At 35.8% G+C, this 19,886-nt stretch overlaps 1 protein-coding gene across 2 annotated transcripts in view; it reads right to left on the reverse strand.

Moving 5' to 3' along the window:
• Positions 1–909: 909 nt before the first annotated feature.
• The window catches only part of KATNBL1 (katanin regulatory subunit B1 like 1), a 49,901-nt gene continuing 30,924 nt past the window's right edge, over positions 910–19,886 (reverse strand). For both annotated transcript variants that reach the window (XM_058738302.1, XM_058738301.1), the window contains exons 2-10: positions 11,988–12,118; positions 11,042–11,082; positions 9,312–9,591; positions 6,378–6,496; positions 5,180–5,230; positions 5,001–5,090; positions 4,542–4,631; positions 3,655–3,748; positions 910–1,893 (exon numbers count right to left, since the gene is read on the reverse strand). In XM_058738302.1, the coding sequence (XP_058594285.1) occupies positions 1,861–1,893; positions 3,655–3,748; positions 4,542–4,631; positions 5,001–5,090; positions 5,180–5,230; positions 6,378–6,496; positions 9,312–9,591; positions 11,042–11,082; positions 11,988–12,104 (915 nt within the window). In that variant the 5' untranslated portion in view covers positions 12,105–12,118 and the 3' untranslated portion in view covers positions 910–1,860. The remainder of the gene's footprint in view (positions 1,894–3,654; positions 3,749–4,541; positions 4,632–5,000; positions 5,091–5,179; positions 5,231–6,377; positions 6,497–9,311; positions 9,592–11,041; positions 11,083–11,987; positions 12,119–19,886) is intronic.

The following is a 19,886-nucleotide window of genomic DNA, read 5'->3' on the forward strand; positions in this document are numbered from 1 at the left end:
GCTGAATTTGAAAGACATATACCTAAGGAAGTTGCAATATGTAGCCACGAATCTGTGTAAGTGTGCCAAGTTAGTGAACCTATGAAAGGACTGAACTCCTGTCTTTAGCCTCCTTAGCACCACGCTCCAACTGAGTTAACTGGTTCAAACTGTTAGATAAGACAGTGGTAACTAAAGGAATAGGAACAAAGAAAGGTTATATTTCATCATCTTAAGGTTTTACAGAGATGACGCAGGTTTACGATTCAAATTCCCACCTCCTGAAAAACAATATGCTTAAATAACTCAGCTCTCAAATCACAGAAATGCAGTAATCTTAAATTATTCTAAAGACTTAAGAAAATAACCAAAAATGGATGTTCACTGTGAGGAATGCATAGCTATATGAAATACGCTACACAAAAAATAGAGAATTCAGTAAAACATAACATTTTTAAAGCAAAAAAGTTATTTGTTTGGAATTCACATCAGTAGTGGCTAACTGGATAAATGCTAAAGATTTACATTCAAGTGCTTGAAAGATTACTGCAGAGAAATTCGATTACTAAAAATCTGCTCAGATGCCTCTCAGGCTTATAAAGATGAGATGATGCATGAACCACCAATAGTGGTATTTAAACCCCAATCACTTTCAAGATGCGATATATAGCTGTTAAGACATTCCAGAAGTGGGTTCACGGACACTAAAAATGGTAGATATATACTTAAAAAAAGAAAAAAAAGACCTCACACAGTCTGCTGGCATTTCATACCAACCATTGGAGGAGGTAGTAATGTAAAGTGTTGGAATTTAAAACACAAGGTCAGCACTAACTGTAAACATTTCTAAAGCACTGTATGTAATTCTTTAAAACATGAGTAGTGAAAAAGAACTAGAAGTCATATAAAAGAATTTAAAAAAGCAAAAAATAGAAATATTTAGTGAATTTACTCAAATGAAGAAAGCTTAAATGATACAGAACTGAAAATATTAGAAATCTATATACAATAAAAAGTGAATATAAATTAGCTAACTCCACGGACATTTCTAGTTAAGCATTCATACAAATACATATTCACCTTTTCTTTTATATAGGAATAACACATACATACATGACACAATGATTCTGGCAAAGAAAAATCAGAGATACTAAAAATATTCTCAAGTTTTAAAAATGGTATGGAGTAAGTTTTAGCAACAACGTTCTACATGAATGGAAACCCCTGATTTAATTCCATGATTTTATCATGCCAGAGCATGTTTGATGTTAATTTTTTAAACAGATATTCATATCATACACATTGGCTTATTAATAATTAAGGCATCTTGTATACACAGTATCTCAGTGTGGACAACAAATTTCTAGTACTGATTATTTTCTATGATGTTTTAAACTTGCAAAGTCTTTTCAAAATAAGAAAATAGCTGCACACACTTAAGTGTTTTCTTATAAAACACAATCTTCAAAAAAGTAACGATGATTGGTCTTTGTGATTCCTAGTGATAAGTACTGTCTTCTTTCTGTCATAGTATAAATTATATTCTTATGCAGTATTGCATTAAGACCCAGTAGTTCTTAAACAATGTTACCAAATAACCATATAAGTCCCAAATGCAGCAAAGGGGAACAATCTTCATAGTGCACTTTCACCTCATTGAAGTTGAAGCTGCTCCTTTTGTACATTTTTCCACTTCAATGTGAAGCAGATTGTTAGGGTTTCATTAGTGGTTTCACGTGTGGCTTTTTAAGAAAAAAAAAAAAGTTTTGATTTCTTCCACAGTTCACAGTTCTCAAAGGAGACTTTTTTTTTTTTTTTTTTTGGAAATCTTAGTCTGGGGACGTTTTGAATAATCAAATGCTCTTTTTAGTAGATAGTCTCTCAATGCAACTGCAATAAATAAGCATCTACATCCTTAGGGAAAAAAACAAAACATTCCATTAGCAGGTACAGTAAATATACATAAACACATCCAATTCTCTTTTTTTTGTCACTTGATTTGCTTAAGCTTCCTTTCATGATCTTTTGAGGGTAAAAAAATGGGTCTTACTCAACTTTTAGCTGCATTTGCTTATTAGCACAGGGCCTGGCACACAGCACATACTCAGTAAGTGTCTGTTAAGTGCTGAGTGTTTGGTGCCTGTGATCAAACAACTCTGCTTTTATAGCTACGCAAGATCATTAAATCATTCCCAGCAATTCCTTCAGCACCATATAAACCACAGGTCAGCGTGATGACAGCCTTTCTGATTCCCACCCTTGACAAACTACAGTGGAGAGCTTAATATTGTAAAAGAGGTTTTATCATAGGGTAAGGAACTTCACAGAGCTTTCAATCACTCAACATTGTCTTCAATAATAAATACAGTATTGTAAAGTTATATTTACAATAAAGCTTCTCTCTTTATAAAAAATTCTAATTGAAAGCAAATTTCTAAGGAGGTAATATTTTTTCAGTACTACTACCAAGAATGCAAGGTGCCTCCAGAACAAGGTGATATATGATGTATGTTCTGTAAGTACTCCATTTTCTATCAACTTTTACTTCATTTTTCCATGATCAAAAGAACAACAAACTAAAACAACAAAAAACTGGAAAATTGATTTTTATGAAATTTTCATCATTAAGAATTCTACAGAGTAAAATTATACACAGTGGTAACACACTTGTTTGATACATCATTTTGCTTCTTTTCTGAGGGTATCCAAGTTGAATTTTACAGGTAAATCCACAACATAATTCCTCTTATTTAGAATACTGTATTTTTTTTTAAACTAAAGAATGCTTGTATATTTTTGACTAATGCCCATTTATGATAGCACTATGCCCAGTAAAAGGTGCAAATATTTCTTAACAGTGACTTGTTTTTTGCACTTATATTTTAATTACTAATGGTTTCTGGAGTTTAAATGTTAAAATCCAAACTAGCAACATATCTTTCCCTTTAAGAGACAAGCAAATAAAAAAAAAAAAAAAAAAAAAAAGAGACAAGCAAATAAATAACAATGTCAAATTCATTGTGATTGGAACATTTACTTCCCCAAAAGCAGGACACTTGCAAAAACCAAGTAAAAAATAAGCCTGAAATCATATGATTATATTCCTCACCCCTTGCTTCCTGTGTGTGACTATCTTTTCAGATGCCTTGCTAACTTGGGTTCTTAACTTTTTCTCTAATTGGAACTAGTTCATTAAATTCCCTCTAGCGCATCATTTCCATAGCTGTATCTGAAACACACTGAAAGGCTAATTCCTGTGTCCCTTGTCAAAGTTATATTCATATCCAGATGACCTTAAGCATTTAAAAATATGAAATTAACTTTAGACCTTATTTGAATAGTATTGCATTGGATATTTGAAAGACATCATTTATGAATGCATAATACTAGTACATCATTTCTAATATTTAATTAAGATTAAATACAGATTTTTAAGCTTAACTTTTTTTTAAGTTTATCCATCTTGACAGAGAGAGAGCTCAAGCAGGGGAGGGGGCAGAGAGGAAGGGAGAGGATCCCAAGCAGGCTCCGCACTGCCAGTGCAGAACCTGATGTGGGGCTTGAACCCACAAACTGTGAGATCATAACCTGAGCTGAAATCAAGAGTTGGAGGCTGAACCGGCTGAGCCACCCAGCGTCCCCAAACTTAACTTTATAAGCTTAAATGTTGATTACCTTGGCTATGTTACCAGTATATCCTGGAACCAAAGTAAGATGATTTTCCTGTTCCCATAATCCACTTAATTGCTGCTTTAAAATCTGAATATTTCTATGAGGAAAAAAAGAGAAAATGCAAATATAAGAATACATATTTAGTAAATATACTTAATGAACACAGGTTTTTAAGATTTCAAGTATTTATTGGAGAAAATTGAAGCCAAGCAACTCTTTACAATGATACTTGTTAGTTATGGAAATTAAAAGATTACTTATTTGTTAAAGCAGGAAATAAAACTAGGTACTTGGAGCATTTGGACAACCTCTTCCTGGGTATGAAGTGGGAAATTTTTGAGAGCCTAAAGAGAAAATTATGGACTTTAATCAAACTGTTGGGGGGATATTTTGCAGCTTCATGATAATCTGGCTCATTTGGTAGAACACCCACAGAATTTTACATCAAGGCAATATTCAAATTATGATAATTATAGTACATAATCATCCAACTGAATTTTCAGGTTAATGTCTAGGTAGTCAAAAGACGCTACAGGATGCTTCCATCTCTGTGCCTCAATACTTAATCCACCAAAAGTCCTCTCTCTCTTCCTCCCTTACTCATTATAACAGATATGAGGGTTAAATCACTGCTTTGCTTTTTCCTCCTAAAATCACATGTAAGGTTCTGCCAGAAAAAGAGATACATGGGGTTACTGGGCTCTGGAATTCAACTTCCATATGTAATTTTCACATGTGAACACTATTCCAATTTATTATTTCTCTGAAAACGAAGAAAATAAATTATTATTTAATGGTGATCATGGAATAGAATTATCACCTAGCTTAATCAAACTGCTTTTCTGAAAAAATTTTTAGTAGCCAGAATTTATTTTTAAAGATATACTCACCCATCATTTATAATTTCTGTTTTGGATGATAGTTCTGACCACCACCTTTTTATGACTGCTTGAAGCCAGTTTAAACCAACTATTATATATCTGAAATGACATTTTGTTACAAAATTCAAGTGCTTTCACCCAAGAAGCTTTTACCAAAAAAGATACACCCCCCCCACTTCAAAACACACACACACACACACACACACACACACACACACACACACACACACTTTCCCCTTTAAAAAATTTATTTTGCTGCTTTCAAAAGCTGTATTTTATGTAAGTTGTTTATAGATGTTTTTGTAATTATTCTTCAGTCATCTCATGTTCTTTTCCTAATTGGATTAAAAGCTCTCTGAAAACCGACACCATTCACATCTCATGTAGCTCAATCTATCACTATATACACGCAAGAAACAAAATCAAGGATGTTGAAAGAGAAAAGTGAATTGAGAGATTAGCACTTACTCTTCGAATTTGCTTTTAAGTAAGGACTTGACTAGAGGCAACAAATCTACACAGCAGCCAAGTGAGATGTACTGTTTTTCCTCCTGTAAACTAAAATAAATACTAAGTTGTAAAAATATGAACAGGTCATCTGCCCTTCTATTTAAACTTACTTTTTTTCCGAAAAATATTATTTTTACCTATTGGTGAGCACAGGAAGGCAATCCACGACAACTCCAAGATCTTCTATCCTGTGGGTACAAAACTGCTTAGAGAACAGATTTCCTTGTTTATACCCTTCACACTGCTTTTGAGAAATTTACTCTTTCAACAAATGATCTGAGTCTCTCTGATGAGCCAGGTGCTGGGGATACAGCAGTAAACAAAGAGAAAGGACATGTATTTCAGAGTAGGATGTGGGAGAGGGCAGAAACAGACAATAAACAAACAAGTAAAATATATACAGCATATTGATAGCAGTAAGTGCTATGGAAAAAAAATAAAACCAGAAAGATTGGGAGTGAAGAAATGTATATATTTTTAATGTTTATTTATTTTTGAGAGAGAGAGAGAGAGAGAGAGAGAGAGAGAGCAAGCGAGCGAAAGCGAGAGTGGGGGAGGGGCAGAGAGAGAGGGAAACACAGAATCCAAAGCAGGCTCTAGGCTCCAAGCTGTCAGCCCTGAGTCCAATGAGGGGCTTGAACCCTCGAGCTGTGAGATCATGACCTGAGCTGAAGTCGGACACTCAACCAACTGAGCCATCCAGACGCCCCAAGAAATGTTTTTTAATAAGCTGGTCAGGGAAGGCCTCATTAAGGTACTGTTTGAGAAGAGACTTGAATACACTGAAGAAGGCCATGATTAAAGTTTTCGCTCAAAGGGGATTTTTTTTTTTAATTTTTTGAAGTTTTTATTTATTTTTGAGAGACAGAGACAGAGTGCAAGCAGGGAAGGGGCAGAGAGAGAGGGAGACACGGAATCAGAAGCAGGCTCCAGGCTCAGAGCTGACAGCACAGAGCCTGACAAGGGGCTCGAACTCATGAACCGCGAGATCATGACCTGAGCTGAAGTCAGACGCTTAACTGACTGAGCCACCCAGGTGCCTCGCTCAAAGGGGATTTTTAAAAGGTTATTCTCCCCATACTGGTATCTCTTAGTTTTATATTGTAAAAATTTTAGAGAAGGTAATAGTTTTGTTCAATATGATGAAACCAATGGTTTTCTGTATTTTGTTTACTCTTAGATTGGTGATAAATGTAATTTAAACTATATTGTTACTAGTGAAGCTAAATATAAGAAGTTTAAAATTTTAGCCAGTATAACATAAGAAAGAGGCACTTCAAGACAAAACACTGGAAATTGCTTTAACTGAACAAAAGCATAAAAGGTCACACTTACCTCACCAAATAGGCTACAAGTTCACTTATACTTCTCTTTCTCCAGAACGTTAAAGCTACATTCAATCTCAAATTCCTGCTGAACAAAACCTGTGCCATTGTTTCATGGTCCTGAGAAACCTGAAAGGCAGTAATCTAATTTGTTAAAAAGCTCATTGAAACATGACATGAAACCATTTTTTTTCAATTAAATGATTCTGGTAGACATAGTTTTAAATTATGCCGAGGTGACTCCTTTTACAGCCCCCTGCCAAAGCAATGTTACAGTTAAACATAGTAAACAAATGATCTGAATAAATTTAGGACCTGTTCGTTTTTTATCAATACTTTTTATTTGCTACCATTTTCTTTTTAAATCTCACCAATTTATAAAATAAATTATATTTAGCTCACCTATAAGCCTGGGATTTAATCTATAATGTGGATTAAAGGAAAAAGTGAATATGTATAGGCTAGTCACTATCAACTGAATAACATGAGAAGGAAACCACAAAAATTCAGTCATGACCAATATTTAAATTCATTTTTTCTTATATAATAAATTAATACATTCCTGTTGTAAAAAGTTCAAATAGCACAGGACTGTATCAAATAAAAAGTGAATAATCTCTATCTGCCCACAAAAAATCTAGTATCACTCTCTAGAAATGTTAACTGTTAATCACAGTTAACAGACTGGTATGTATCTTTAAAAAACCATTTTCTAGACAGAGACAAATTAGATATACAAAATTAAAATATTACAATATTGTGTTTTTGAAAACCTTGTTTTTCATTTATATGCACTTGTACAAATATTTCTGTAAGATTAATTTTAGAACTGGAACAACTAGATCCATTTTTAAAAAATAACAGATTAAGATATAATTCACATACCATAAAACTTAACCACTTAAAATGTACAATTCAGTAGATTTTAGTACATGCATGGAGTTGTGCAACTGTTATCACGATCAGTTTTTTTTTTTTTTTTAATTTTTTTAAACGTTTATTTATTATTGAGAGACAGAGTGTAAACAGGGGAGGGTCAGAGAGAGGGAGACACAGAATCCGAAGCAGCTCCAGGCTCTTAGCTGTCAGCATAGAGCCCGACGCGGGGCTCGAACTCACGGACCATGAGATCATGCCCTGAGCCGAAGTTGGACGCTCAACCAACTGAGCCACCCAGGCGCCCCTATCATGATCAGTTTTAATCAACATTTTCATCATGTCTAAAAGAAACCCTGGACTCCATTCTTCCTTCTTGCCAGCCCCTGACAACCATTAATCAACTTTCTGACTCCATGACTTTACCTAGACAGTTCATATAAATTGAATTATACAACAGTTAGCCTTTTTGATATGGCTTCTTTCACACAGTATAATGTTTCAAGGTTTATATATAGTGTAGTATATATATTGGTACTTCACTCCTTTATAATGGTCAAATAATATTCCACTGTATGGTTTTACTTAACAATGTTTAATTTTCCATCTTTCTTTTATCTTATCATTATTTTCTACTTGAGAAAGAGCATGTGTGTGTGAGCAGAGGAGAGGGAGAGAGAAGGAGAGAGAGGGAGAGGGAGGGAGAGAGATAGGGAGAGGGAGAGACGGAGAGGGGGAGAGGGGGAGAGGGAGAGAGGGGGAGAGGGGGAGAGGGGGAGAAGGGGAGAGGGGGAGAGGGAGAGAGGGAGAGGGAGAGAGAGAGAAACAGGCTCCATGCTCAGCACAGACCCTGATGCAGGGCTTGATCCCACAACCATGGGATCAGCTTTTCCTTTGAGTTTATTTTCTACAACATATACAATACACATGCGATAATAATTATAAACTCATGTTTATAAATTTTATCAAACTATTCCTTCAAATGACTATTTTTTAAGAACTTATTTGTGAAATTTCCTTTTTTTTTTTTTGTTAAGCCTATTTTGAGAGAGAGACAGCAAGCACACCAGCAGGGGACAGACAGAAAGAGAGGGGGAGAGAGAGAATCCCAAGCAGGCTCTGCACTGTCATTGTGGAGCCTGATGCAGGGCTCAAGCTCACAAATCGTAAGATTATGACCTGAGCAGAAACCAAGAATCGAATGCTCAACTGATTGAGCCACCTAGGTGCGCCTCAAATGATCATTTTTATTTTTTATTTTATTTTTTTCAGTGTTTATTTATTTTTGAAGACAGAGACAGAGCATGAGTGGGGGAGGGGCAGAGAGAGAGGGAGACACAGAATCCAAAGCAGGCTCCAGGCTCTGAGCTGTCAGCACAGAGCCCAACGTGCGGCATTAACCCACGAACCATGAGACCATGCCCTAAGCAAAGTCAGGCACTTAGCCAACTGAGCCACCCAGGTGCCCCACAAATGATCATTTTTAAAAGAAAGCTGCTTTGTTTTTGTTTTTGAGGTGGTTTTTCATAAAACTCAAGTACTGAAAGTATGTAATACAATACAATTTGTAATAAATTTATAAAATTATACAATCATCATCACAATCCAATTTTAGAGTATTTCTATCACCCAATATTCCCTTGAACCTGTTCAAACAACTAACTTTACCTGAGCTAGAAAAGCAGCAAATCTCAGGGGGTTTGCCTGAATGAAGCTTCCAATGGTAATTTTGAGAGTCAAACAAAATGTTCCTGGATAACTGACTTTGGTGGTCCACTGTTGAGGCAAGATTTCTTCTTTTCCTTTCCTTTAAATCTCTACTGGTCAACTTGCCATTTTGAATATTTATTGCAGCTTGTCAATCATTTCATTCTTTCTCAGATATCATGACTTAACGAAATGGAATAACTACTGATTCAAATTTGATTAATCTAGAAAACTGGCTCAGGGAGTTACAATTACTCAAGTCTAAATTCAATGCGCAGTGAATTACTCTGCTAGCAGAATATGACAAAGGAAAAAGCCAATAGTATAATAGGATAAAGTTAGCCTCATATAAATGACTTACCTCAGAAAAAAACCCACTATATTTTGATGATGGGCTTTCTGTCTGTGAAGAACCAGAATCACTGGAGTTAAGCAAATATGTTCGACTATCATGGCGTAATTTTTCAGGTAGGTGACCTGCACAAGCCAGTTCGTTTTCTTTATTTGCCATGTCACAGCCCCCACTTCTAGGGGACTGTTTTTTTCTATAACAAGGATTTGGAAAAGGATGATGCGCTTTCTTTCTGCGATAGATCACTTTACGTAGTTTATCTGGGCTTTTCACAGCTTGTCCAACTGTTCTGTAAAAAGAATTGATTTTTTTAAAATGAAAAAGAACCACATGAAAACCTTTACAACTTTTTAAGCAGAAAGATTCAATAGGCCACATTTTGTGATTACAATCCACTAAAATTAGAAGAAAATAGAATAAAAAAAAAATCTTAACTCTTAGATTGACGAGGAAAATAAAAAGGAAATTACAAACCATCTAGAAAGCAATGAAAAAAATAATACTTTATACCAAATGAAACTGAAAAGGCATACAAACTAGATGCTTTTAAAATGAAATATTACAGGGGTGCCTGGGTGGCTCAGTTGGTTAAGCGTCCGACTTTGGCTCAGGTCTTGTGGTTCTTGAGTTCAAGCCCTGTGTGGGGCTCTGTGCTGACGAGTCAGAGCCTGGAGCCTGCTTTGGATTCTGTGTCCCCTCTCTCTCTGCCCCTCCCTGACTCACGCTCTGTCCTCTCTCTCTCTCAAAAATAAATAACATTAAAAAAAAAGGTTTTTTTTAATGGAATATTACAAAGAAAAATAATAAAATGAAATATTAGTTTGAATTGTGCAAATCTGAAATATATTTTAATGTATTATACAAAAGAATACTCTGATTAAACTTAAGTATATTTAATTTGTTTAAATAAGATGAAACACAATACAGCAAATCTCACAGTTTTGCATGGTGATTCTCAAACGTTTTGGCCTTGGGATGCCTTCCAACTCTTAAAATTATTGAAGTTTCAAAAGAATGTTTTTATGTGGCCAATATCTACTGATATTTACTGTATCAGACTTTAAAATTGAGAATACTTATTGATTCATTTAAGAAATAATAAGCTTGTCACATGTTAACATAGAGTATTTTGCAAAAGAAAAATCCTATCTTTTCCAAAACAAAACAAAATATAGTAAGAAGAATGGCACTGTTCTTTCTATTTGCTCAAAATCGTTAATATCTGGCCTAACAGAAGACAGCTGGATTCTCATATCCGACTCTGCATTCAGTCTCCAGTGGTATCAAATATGAAAACCACTGTACACTGGTAAGAGTGTAAAAATGAAAACGATGAATTAATGTTATTGTTATGAATATAGTTTTGACTTCACAAATTCCCTCAAAGCGCTTCAGGGAACCCCACTGTTATCGGATCACATTTTGAGAACCAGTAGTTTAGTAGAAAGTGCCTTTAGAGAATGAATGCCATTTTCACTACTTTCTGCTATATGACCCTGAACTAATCACAAATCTTTAGTTTTTCTCATCAACTGTTAGGGGCAATGATACCTCTCTAGTAGGATTGCTGTAAGGATTAGAGATATTACTGATGTGTTTTGCACAGTGACTGGCACAAAGGAGCTGTTTGACAATAGTTACTTATAACAATATTAGAGAATAATTAATGTTTTCCCTATTTTCACTATTACCCAGCTTTCAACATTTCTGTTTCCCACAAACTTTAAAGAAGCTCTTACCTATTTATGTAAGCAGCCAACTGTTTTGGAGATTTCTTAACCTGAAAAATAACAGCATATTAAAGTTCTTTTGTGAAGCTATGTAAACTTTGTGATTGATATCAACAAATCTGAAATCTAATAGTTAAATTTTCCAGATTAAAGTTGTAGTCTCAATCTTTAGTTACAATACTCTATGTAGGTATATTTGACAAAGCAACATACTCATCTCCCTATATTCTAGGTCACTAGTCATATATTTGCATGGTACTTAAAGTACACTGACTTTTAATATCATTTAAAAGAAATTCTATCAGCATGAATGAGCCTTGCAGTGGTGAACCAAAAGCACCTCTGGGATTCCTCTTTAAAATTAAACTACCATATTTAAATGATATCTTATCAAAAATAGCATACTGTCCATAAAGTTTTTACAGCTTTTGGAATATAAACAATTTTCAGTATTTCATTAATTCTACCTAATTCTGGGAGACTAAGCAAATGGTCACCTTCCTGTTGTCTAAATAGTTTAATCAAAACTATCCATAGACTTAACAGTGTAAACTATCTGATGTACTGAATGACAACGTCTCCCCAGAATTCATGTTGAAATCCTAATGCCCAAAATGAATGATATTAGGAGGTGGGGCCTTTGGGAGGCGATTAAGGTCATGAGGTGTCATCCTAATGAATGGGATTAGAGGCCTTGTAAAAGAGACCCCCGAGAGCTCTTTTGCCCCTTCTACCATGTGAAGACAGCAGACAAGATAGACAACTATGAACCAGGAAATGAGTTCTAACCAGATACCAAATCAGCCAGGGCCTTTGTCTTGGAATTCCCAGTCTCCACAACTGTGAGAAATAACTTTCCACTGTTTATAAGTCATCTCGTCTATGGTATTATGCTATAGCACCATGAACAGATTAAGATACTCTCTCACCCATTTCCTAGAAACCATGCACTTACCTCCTTCATGTTCTTATTAGTAAAATTAGAGATCCTTTTTCTAGGAAGATCAGTGGAATGATCCTCAATATTATTACAAAAGGTTCGTTTTTTAACATTGTGGGCCTCAGTTGCCATAATCTCTTAAATACCTAAACAACAAAACAAAAATAATAAATAGAAAATACAAAAAGCAAAAGAGCCTGATCATTTCCTTAACAGACACATAAAAATACAACACTATGTAAAAGAGGTTTATGAGTAAAGCAGAGGACATGGTTCTAATTTATACACTTTTTAACCTTAAACAGAGGAAACACAAGGCAGGGCATTCCAGGGAATTAGGCTCTTTCTGTTCTCATTCTTTAGTTGCAGCCAGTAAACAATAATATGGCATATATTTTTTGCCAATGCAACATGTCAATCTCCACATTTGCCCTATCACTAGTCATATATTAAAGTTAAATTTATAGGTTATGAAATCAGGTCTATATAGTAAGTATCAATGACATCCAAATGTATAGATGTCTAGTTTTAGAATCAAAATCAGTGGGTCAAATACAACTATAAGCAGCCAGAGGAATATAAATCAAACTATATCTATATCTATATCTATATCTATATCTATATCTATATCTGACTTGTTTTATGTCTAATCCTTAAATTTTTCTTTCATTCTTACAGTTAGGTCTCCAGAGCTTTCCTCTCCCTTTGGAAAGCCATTCCACTATTTCTCAGTTCTTCAATTATATCCAAAGAGGGGGAGGAAATAGAGGCTATTACTTCCTATATGTAATAGAATAAATTACTGATTTCCTGACTTGCACCCAGGTTTCACATAAGAAATTTATTTCAGCCCATGACCTGAATACAAGTTCCTCCCTCGTTCCTTTTTTCAACATTTACTGAGCATTCACTATATATGCCAGGCCCTGGAATTAATGTAGATGATGGACCAGAGATGCTGTTCTCAAGGATCACTTGGGAAGCTTTTAGAAAACATATCTTTCTGGGCCTTAATTTCAGACTGTAACTCAGCAGGTCTCTGGAGTAAAGCCCAAAGCAATTATATTTCTAAAAAAGCTCCACAGCATTTCTGATGCACCTCTTAGAAGAAAATCTGCCTTAGACAATTTTCCAAAAATACGCACAAACACACAAAAATGTGCAAATAATTTCAGGGTATTCTATGATCTCCTGCCACTAATCCCTGGGCATCCCTTCTACCTGTAACCTCAGATTAAAAAACCTCTAGGATGTGAGGCGCCTGGGTGCCTCAGTTGGCTGAGCGTCCAACTTCGGCTCAGGTCATGATCTCACAGTTTGTGGTTTTGAGCCCTGCATCAGGCTCTGTGCTGACGGCTCAGAGCCTGGAGCCTGCTTCGAATTCTGTGTCTCCTCTTCTCTCTGCCCCTCCCCTGCTTGTGCTCTCTCTCTCAATAATAAATAAACATTAAAAAAAATGTTTTAAAAAACCTCTACGATGAGACTTTTTAAAAAAATAAATAATTGCAGTAACACGATAAACACCCTGACAGGACACTCATATGAGGCAGCAAAGCTTCCCTGAGGAGAGACTTAAAGGATAAATAGCACATTGAAAAAATAGCATGAACAGAACTGAAAGGCATGAAGCAACACGGTTTGTTTGGCAATCTCTTAAGTAGATGCATGTGACTGGAGCTTAGGCTGGAGGTGGGTTGCAGCAGAGTGAAAAATGAGGCTGGAGAGATAGAAGCTAGATCATAAAGGATCTTTCGTACAAGGTAGAGATACTTATTAAAGATAATGGACTAAACATAGGCAATTATTTCTACCCTTCCCTGAAACCCCATTACAGTGATAGTAAAGGATTTTTAAAGGCATAAAACTCATAATGACAAAGAGGAGTCGAGTCAATGGCAACAACATTTTGAAAACTGCAAAGCAGTTTTCAGACCTGACAAAGCCAAACCCTAAATCAGCAATGAGTAAAGGTTTAAAGCGGAATCCCCCAAAGGTTTAGGAGTTGGCAATATTGAGGACCTCAAGAAGTGAGGATAAATGCAGGCTTAAGAATAAGTAGAATGATTGAATATCCATTTAAGAAACATTTAGATCCCTAGATCCCTTTCCCCATTCCAATAAAAGTTTTACAGTACAGAAAATTTAAACCAGAGTCCCTGGGATAGGAAATACCAAGCAGAAATGAAGGAGAAGAATATATTCTAATAGGGAATCAAGTGAAAGTTTACATACTAAATACTGAGATCTAACGTTTCCACCATTTGCCTCTCGCAGCCAGCCTTATACACTCCAGGAGGAGTGCAGAAAATCCTTTGGGAAACTCTCATCAAGCCCAGAGGAAAACATACATACCTACACATTCACACATCTAAAAATACTGACATCAGTTTTGGTCAAAGTCCCCAAAGAACTGTTTTACATCTTGATTATGGTGGTAGTTACCTGCCAAAACTAACAGAACTATGCACTAAAAAGGATGAATTTTTATCTTATGTAAATTATATCAACAAACTCAACTATCAGAAACCCTCAAGAGACAAGAACAAACTGCATACATGAAACACAAATGAGACAGAAAACAAACCAACAAAGAAATTAAAATTTAATTTGGAAATTTAAAATAGGGTAAAATAAGATAGCAAAAAAAAAAAAAATCAACAGAAAGTTGGAAAAGAAACTTGAGGGTATCTCCTGGAATATAGGAAAAACATAGGTAAGATTGGCTTAGAGGAAGCAACACCCAAATAAATGGAATTTTAGAAAGAGTACAGAGAAAACAAAGAAGAAATCAAAGATATAACTGAAAATTGTATAGAATTGAAGGACATGAATTTCCACATTGAAAAACACAATGAGGTTCATCATGGTCCATGAAAATAGACCTACAAGGCACATAACTGTCACATTTCATGGCACTAGAAAAGCTGAAAACATGAAGCAAGTAAGCAAACAAACAAACAGTAAACCCTAAAACCCCAATCAGGTCACACATTATCATGACATAAAACAATGCCTTCAAAATTCTTAAGGAACCTAAGATTTATAACTAGCCAAATTACCAATTTAGTATAACAGAGATATCTTCAGACATTCAGAATTCCAAAAACATTCTTTGCAGTAGCAATCAGAGAAGTGAAAAACAAAAATTAGAAATATAAGAAATGGAAATCCAACAGGAAAGAGGAGAAGGGAATTCCCAGGATGGTTATGAAGGAAGATTCCAGGATGAGTGAAGTCTGTGCACAAGGAGTAGAGGACAACCACTGAAGCAGGAGAGCAGGCTAAGGGAAGACGTTTCTACATAAACGAAATAAAACGTGGTGCTCATGAGAGAAGAGATGGAGGTAACTGAAGGAGAGTCACAAGGCAATGGCACATTTGCCAAGTTAAAAGAATTGTCAACCCAGCATCCTATGTGCAGAGGAAATCCTTCAGGAATGAAGGGGAAACCAAGACATTCTCGGGTAAAAGGAAGTTAAAGAAGAAATCTTAGAACATCAGAAAGACAAAAAGAAAATGGTAAACATGTTTGATGGTTGAAGCAAAAATTATAACACAATCTGATGTGGTTCAAAATACACAGAGAGGAAATATTTAAGATAATTAAACTGTAAGGGGTGTCTGGGTTCCTTAGTCAGTTGGGCGTCCAACTTCAGCTCAGGGCATGATCTCACGGTTTGTGAGTTTGAGCCCTACATCATGCTCTACAGCTGGCAGTGTGGAGCCTGCTTGGGATTCTCTTTCTCTGCCCTTCCCCTGCTCTTGCTGTCTCTGTCTCTCTCAATAAATAAACTTAAAAATAAATAAATAAATGGCCTGCTTCAAAAAATAAATAAAGATAAATTCAAAAACATTTTAGGGGCTCCTGGGTGGCTCAGTCGGCTCAGGTCATGATCTCAAGGTTTGTGAGTTCGAGCCCTGCGTCGGGCTCTGTGCTGACAGCTCAGAGCCTGGAGCCTGCTTTGGATTCTGGGTTTCCCTCTCTCTCTGCCCCTCCCCCACTCGTGCTCTGTCTCTCTCTATCAAAAACAAATAAATGTAAAAAAACAAAAAAAAAAAACAAAAAAAAATTTTTTAATCTTAAGAAAGAAAAAAAAAAGAAATCTTAAATATGTGTGTACCAAAGAAGACAGCTGAAAAATACATGAAGCAAAAACTGAAAGGGGCTGAAAGGAGAAACAGGAAATTCCACAATAATCTTAGAGATTTCAATATCTCCTCCAGATAACTGATGGAACAAACAGACAAATTCAACAAGGCTGTAAGACAAAACCATCAACCAACAGGATAAAATCAACAATGACAAAAAACTCCACCCAACAACAGCAGAACAAGGACATGCCATTTTAATGATGCAAGTTACAACCACAATGACATACTATTTCACAACTATGAGAAGGGCTATAATAAAAATGACATATAATAACAAATGTTGAGAAGGATATGGAGAAACTGGAACCCTTACATTATTGTAGGAATGTAAAATGGTATAGTGACTCTGGAAAATAGTTTGGCAGTTTCTTGAAATGTTAAATATGGATTTACCATATGATCCAGCAAATCTACTCCTACATATTTACTCATGAAAAATGAAAGTTTATGTCTACACAAAGACCTGTACGCAAATGTTGATAAAAACATTATTCAGAATAGCTAAAAAGTAGAAACAACCCATGGGGCACCTGGGTGGCTAATTTGGTTAAGTGTCTGACTCTTGATTTTGGCTTACATCATGACCTCACGGTTTGTGAGTTTGACCCCACATCAGGCTCTGTGCTAACACAGCATGGACCCTGCTTGGGATTCTCTCCCCCTCTCTCTGCTCCTCCCCAGGTTATGCACCCACACACAGCCTCTCTCTCTCTCTCAAAATAAATAAATTTTTAAATATGTTTTTAAAGACTGGAAACAATCCAAATGTCTACCAACTGGTGAATGGAAAAACAAAATGTGCTCTATCTGTTGGGAATACTACTCAACAATAAAAATGAAAATAATACATGCTATACAATATGTATGAACATCACAGTTAAGTGAAAGAAGACAAACACAAGAGATATTATGTAATTTCATTGATATGAAATATCCATAAAAATAAAGAGCACAGACAGAAAGTAGATTAATGATTGCCTAGGGCTGAGGTAGGAGTGAGAATAACTGCAAATGGACACAATGCTTCTTTGGGAGTGACGGTGACAATGGAATGTTCTAAAAATAGACTGGTCATAACTAAAATTCTGCATATACTCAAAATCAGTGAACTCTACATTTAAAACACGTGCATTTTATGGTATATAAGTTATAGTTCAATAAAGCTTTAACAAGTAAATTATCAAGGGGCGCCTGGGTGGTTCGGTTGCTTAAGCATCCCACTTCAGCTCAGGTCATGATCTTGTGGTTCACGAGTTCGAGCCCCGCATTGGGCTCTGTGCTGACAGCTCAGAGCCTGGAACCTGCTTCGGATTCTGTGTCTCACCCTCTCTACCCCTCCCCTGCTCATGCTCTGTCTTTCTCTGTCTCTCAATAATAAATAAACGTTAAAAAAAATTAAAAATAAATACACTATCAAAAGTGTAATTGGTAAAGTTTTGTTACAAAGCATTTTTACACTACAGAGTCCATTTTGCTTTACATTGGATACATTTGCTATTACCCTTCTTGGGCAATAATGTAAGATTATCCTTTCCCCTCCAGAGCATTTCATAGTGCTACTAAACAGTTTAAAGTGGGGCGCCTGGGTGGCTCAGTCAGTTAAGTGTCTGACTTTGGCTCAGGTCATTATCTCACAGTTTGTGAGTTCGAGTGCCACGTCAGGCTCTGTGCTGACAGCCTGGGATTCTGTGTCTCCCTCTCTCTCTCTCTGCCCCTCCCCTGCTCACACTCTGCCTCTGTCTTTCAAAAAATAAATGCATGTTAAAATTTTTTTTTCAGATAAAAAGACGGTTTAAAGCAATTGTTGAGGCTCCTAGGTGTTTCCACAGTGCTATTTGCTAATATACAAAAAGAATAGCCTGAAATAAAATTAAGAGTGGATGAAGACCATGATTACAGAAACCAGAAAGGATAATCTTTTAATTCAAAAGGAATAAAATGAAACAAAGCCTAAAGGGAATGAAAGCAAGGGTTAGAAGATACTGAGACTGAAATACTAACTTTACCCATAATTGTTCTGAACATTGGATATGGCGCATATTTTCTTAAATAAAGATAAAACAGTGACTGTTATGGGTATTTTCTTGAGAAGATAGAACAAACTCTGGTAGAAGGAGTTGGAGGGTTGAATTCCCCTCATACAGTAGTTATCTCTTATCGGAAAGATGAAAAGGGATCTATTCATCTACAATGGCTGCCAAATTAAGAGATTAAACAGCTCTACGTGTTCACATACTCCCTACCTACTCACAACGATGAGAAAAACTCATCATACAGGAATGAAACGTGAGAAAAACTCATCATACAAGAATGAAACACGTCTGGACTTTTGACTCTAATAACTTCTTACAGCTCAAGATCAAATTAATTCAAGCTTTCTTTTTACATCAATACACCACAGTATATCAATTACTTACAATGTATTTAACTCTGCAATATCACTAGGCAATTTCATTCCTCTTCTTAAAAAGCAAAGCATGGTTGTGAACAAAGAATTACAATAATTAATATTCTTGGTATCAAGTATTCTCCTCCAATCACTACCACAGACTTCCTCTCACAAAGGGCTTGACTTCAACCCCAAGTCATGAGGTTGAAAACTGTTTATAACCATTATCATATAATAATAAGATACACAAATAAAAAATAAAGAGGTTTTAGAATTTAAAGCTTCAGCTTTTTTTTTTTTTTTTTAAACCCAGGAGATCAAGTAACCCAAAGACGCTAGGCTAGTGACAGAGTGTAGGGCATAAAATCCATGCCATTCCACATCTTTATTTTCATTAACTGAATGCAACGCATTCCTAACCACATGAGAGTCAACACTTTCAATCTTGAACAGGCAAACAAGCAAATAAGATGGTAGTACTAATTCTTCTGAGGAGACAAGAGAGAGACAAATGAACATAAACCAAAACGGGAGTCTTACTTCCCATCCTTTCCTTACCCTATAAGGGTAAGCTTTTCTTCTCTCTTCTAAGTCCCACCAGGGGATTTACAGGGCTCAAAGAAAACTCACAGGTTTCTTAATAAGACAGCAGCCACACATAAAAATGAACGGGAAGGATGAACATGGGCTTTTTTCTTCAAAATTTCAACGAAGGGGAGAGGAATAGAAGGTAAAGATGAGATTTTTCTGGTACAATCTTAAGGACCTGGGGATATAGATTCCCTCCACCTAAATTCAGCTACCGGGCACTCAGTAACTGCTCTGGTATATGCAGCACAAACATTTAACAATGAAATCTGGATCAGGTTTAAAAACAAGGTTTAAAAAGGGAATTGATAATGCTAAGGTTGATCCAAATGGGATCAGGGTCTACAATGGAATATTAAAAACACTACTTTCAAAGAATGTTTTGTGAGTGGAAGAAGGTTAAAAAAATAATGGCATTGGGGTGCCTGGGTGGCTCAGTCAGTTCAGTGTCCAACTTCGGCCCAGTTTGTAATCTTGCGTTTCATGAGTTCGAGCCCCATATCAGCCTCTGTGGTGAGAGGTTAGGGAGCGTAGCCTGCTTCAGATTCTCTGTCTCCCTCTCTCTGCCACTCCCCAACTCAAGCTCTCTCTCTCTCAAAAATAAATAAAAACATTAAAAAAATTGAAGAAAAAAAGACAAAAAAGGAATGGCATTACAAAAAGCAGGTTAAAAAAAAATAAACGTGTAGTGTAATCCTGGGTTTTTTTTAAAATTTATTTATTTTAATTATTTTTTTGTAGTTTCATTTTTTATTTTAAAAAATTTACATCCAAATTAGTTAGGA

This window comes from Neofelis nebulosa, chromosome 7, assembly GCF_028018385.1.
Source record: "Neofelis nebulosa isolate mNeoNeb1 chromosome 7, mNeoNeb1.pri, whole genome shotgun sequence".
In the NCBI taxonomy this organism is placed as follows: Eukaryota; Metazoa; Chordata; class Mammalia; order Carnivora; family Felidae; genus Neofelis; species Neofelis nebulosa.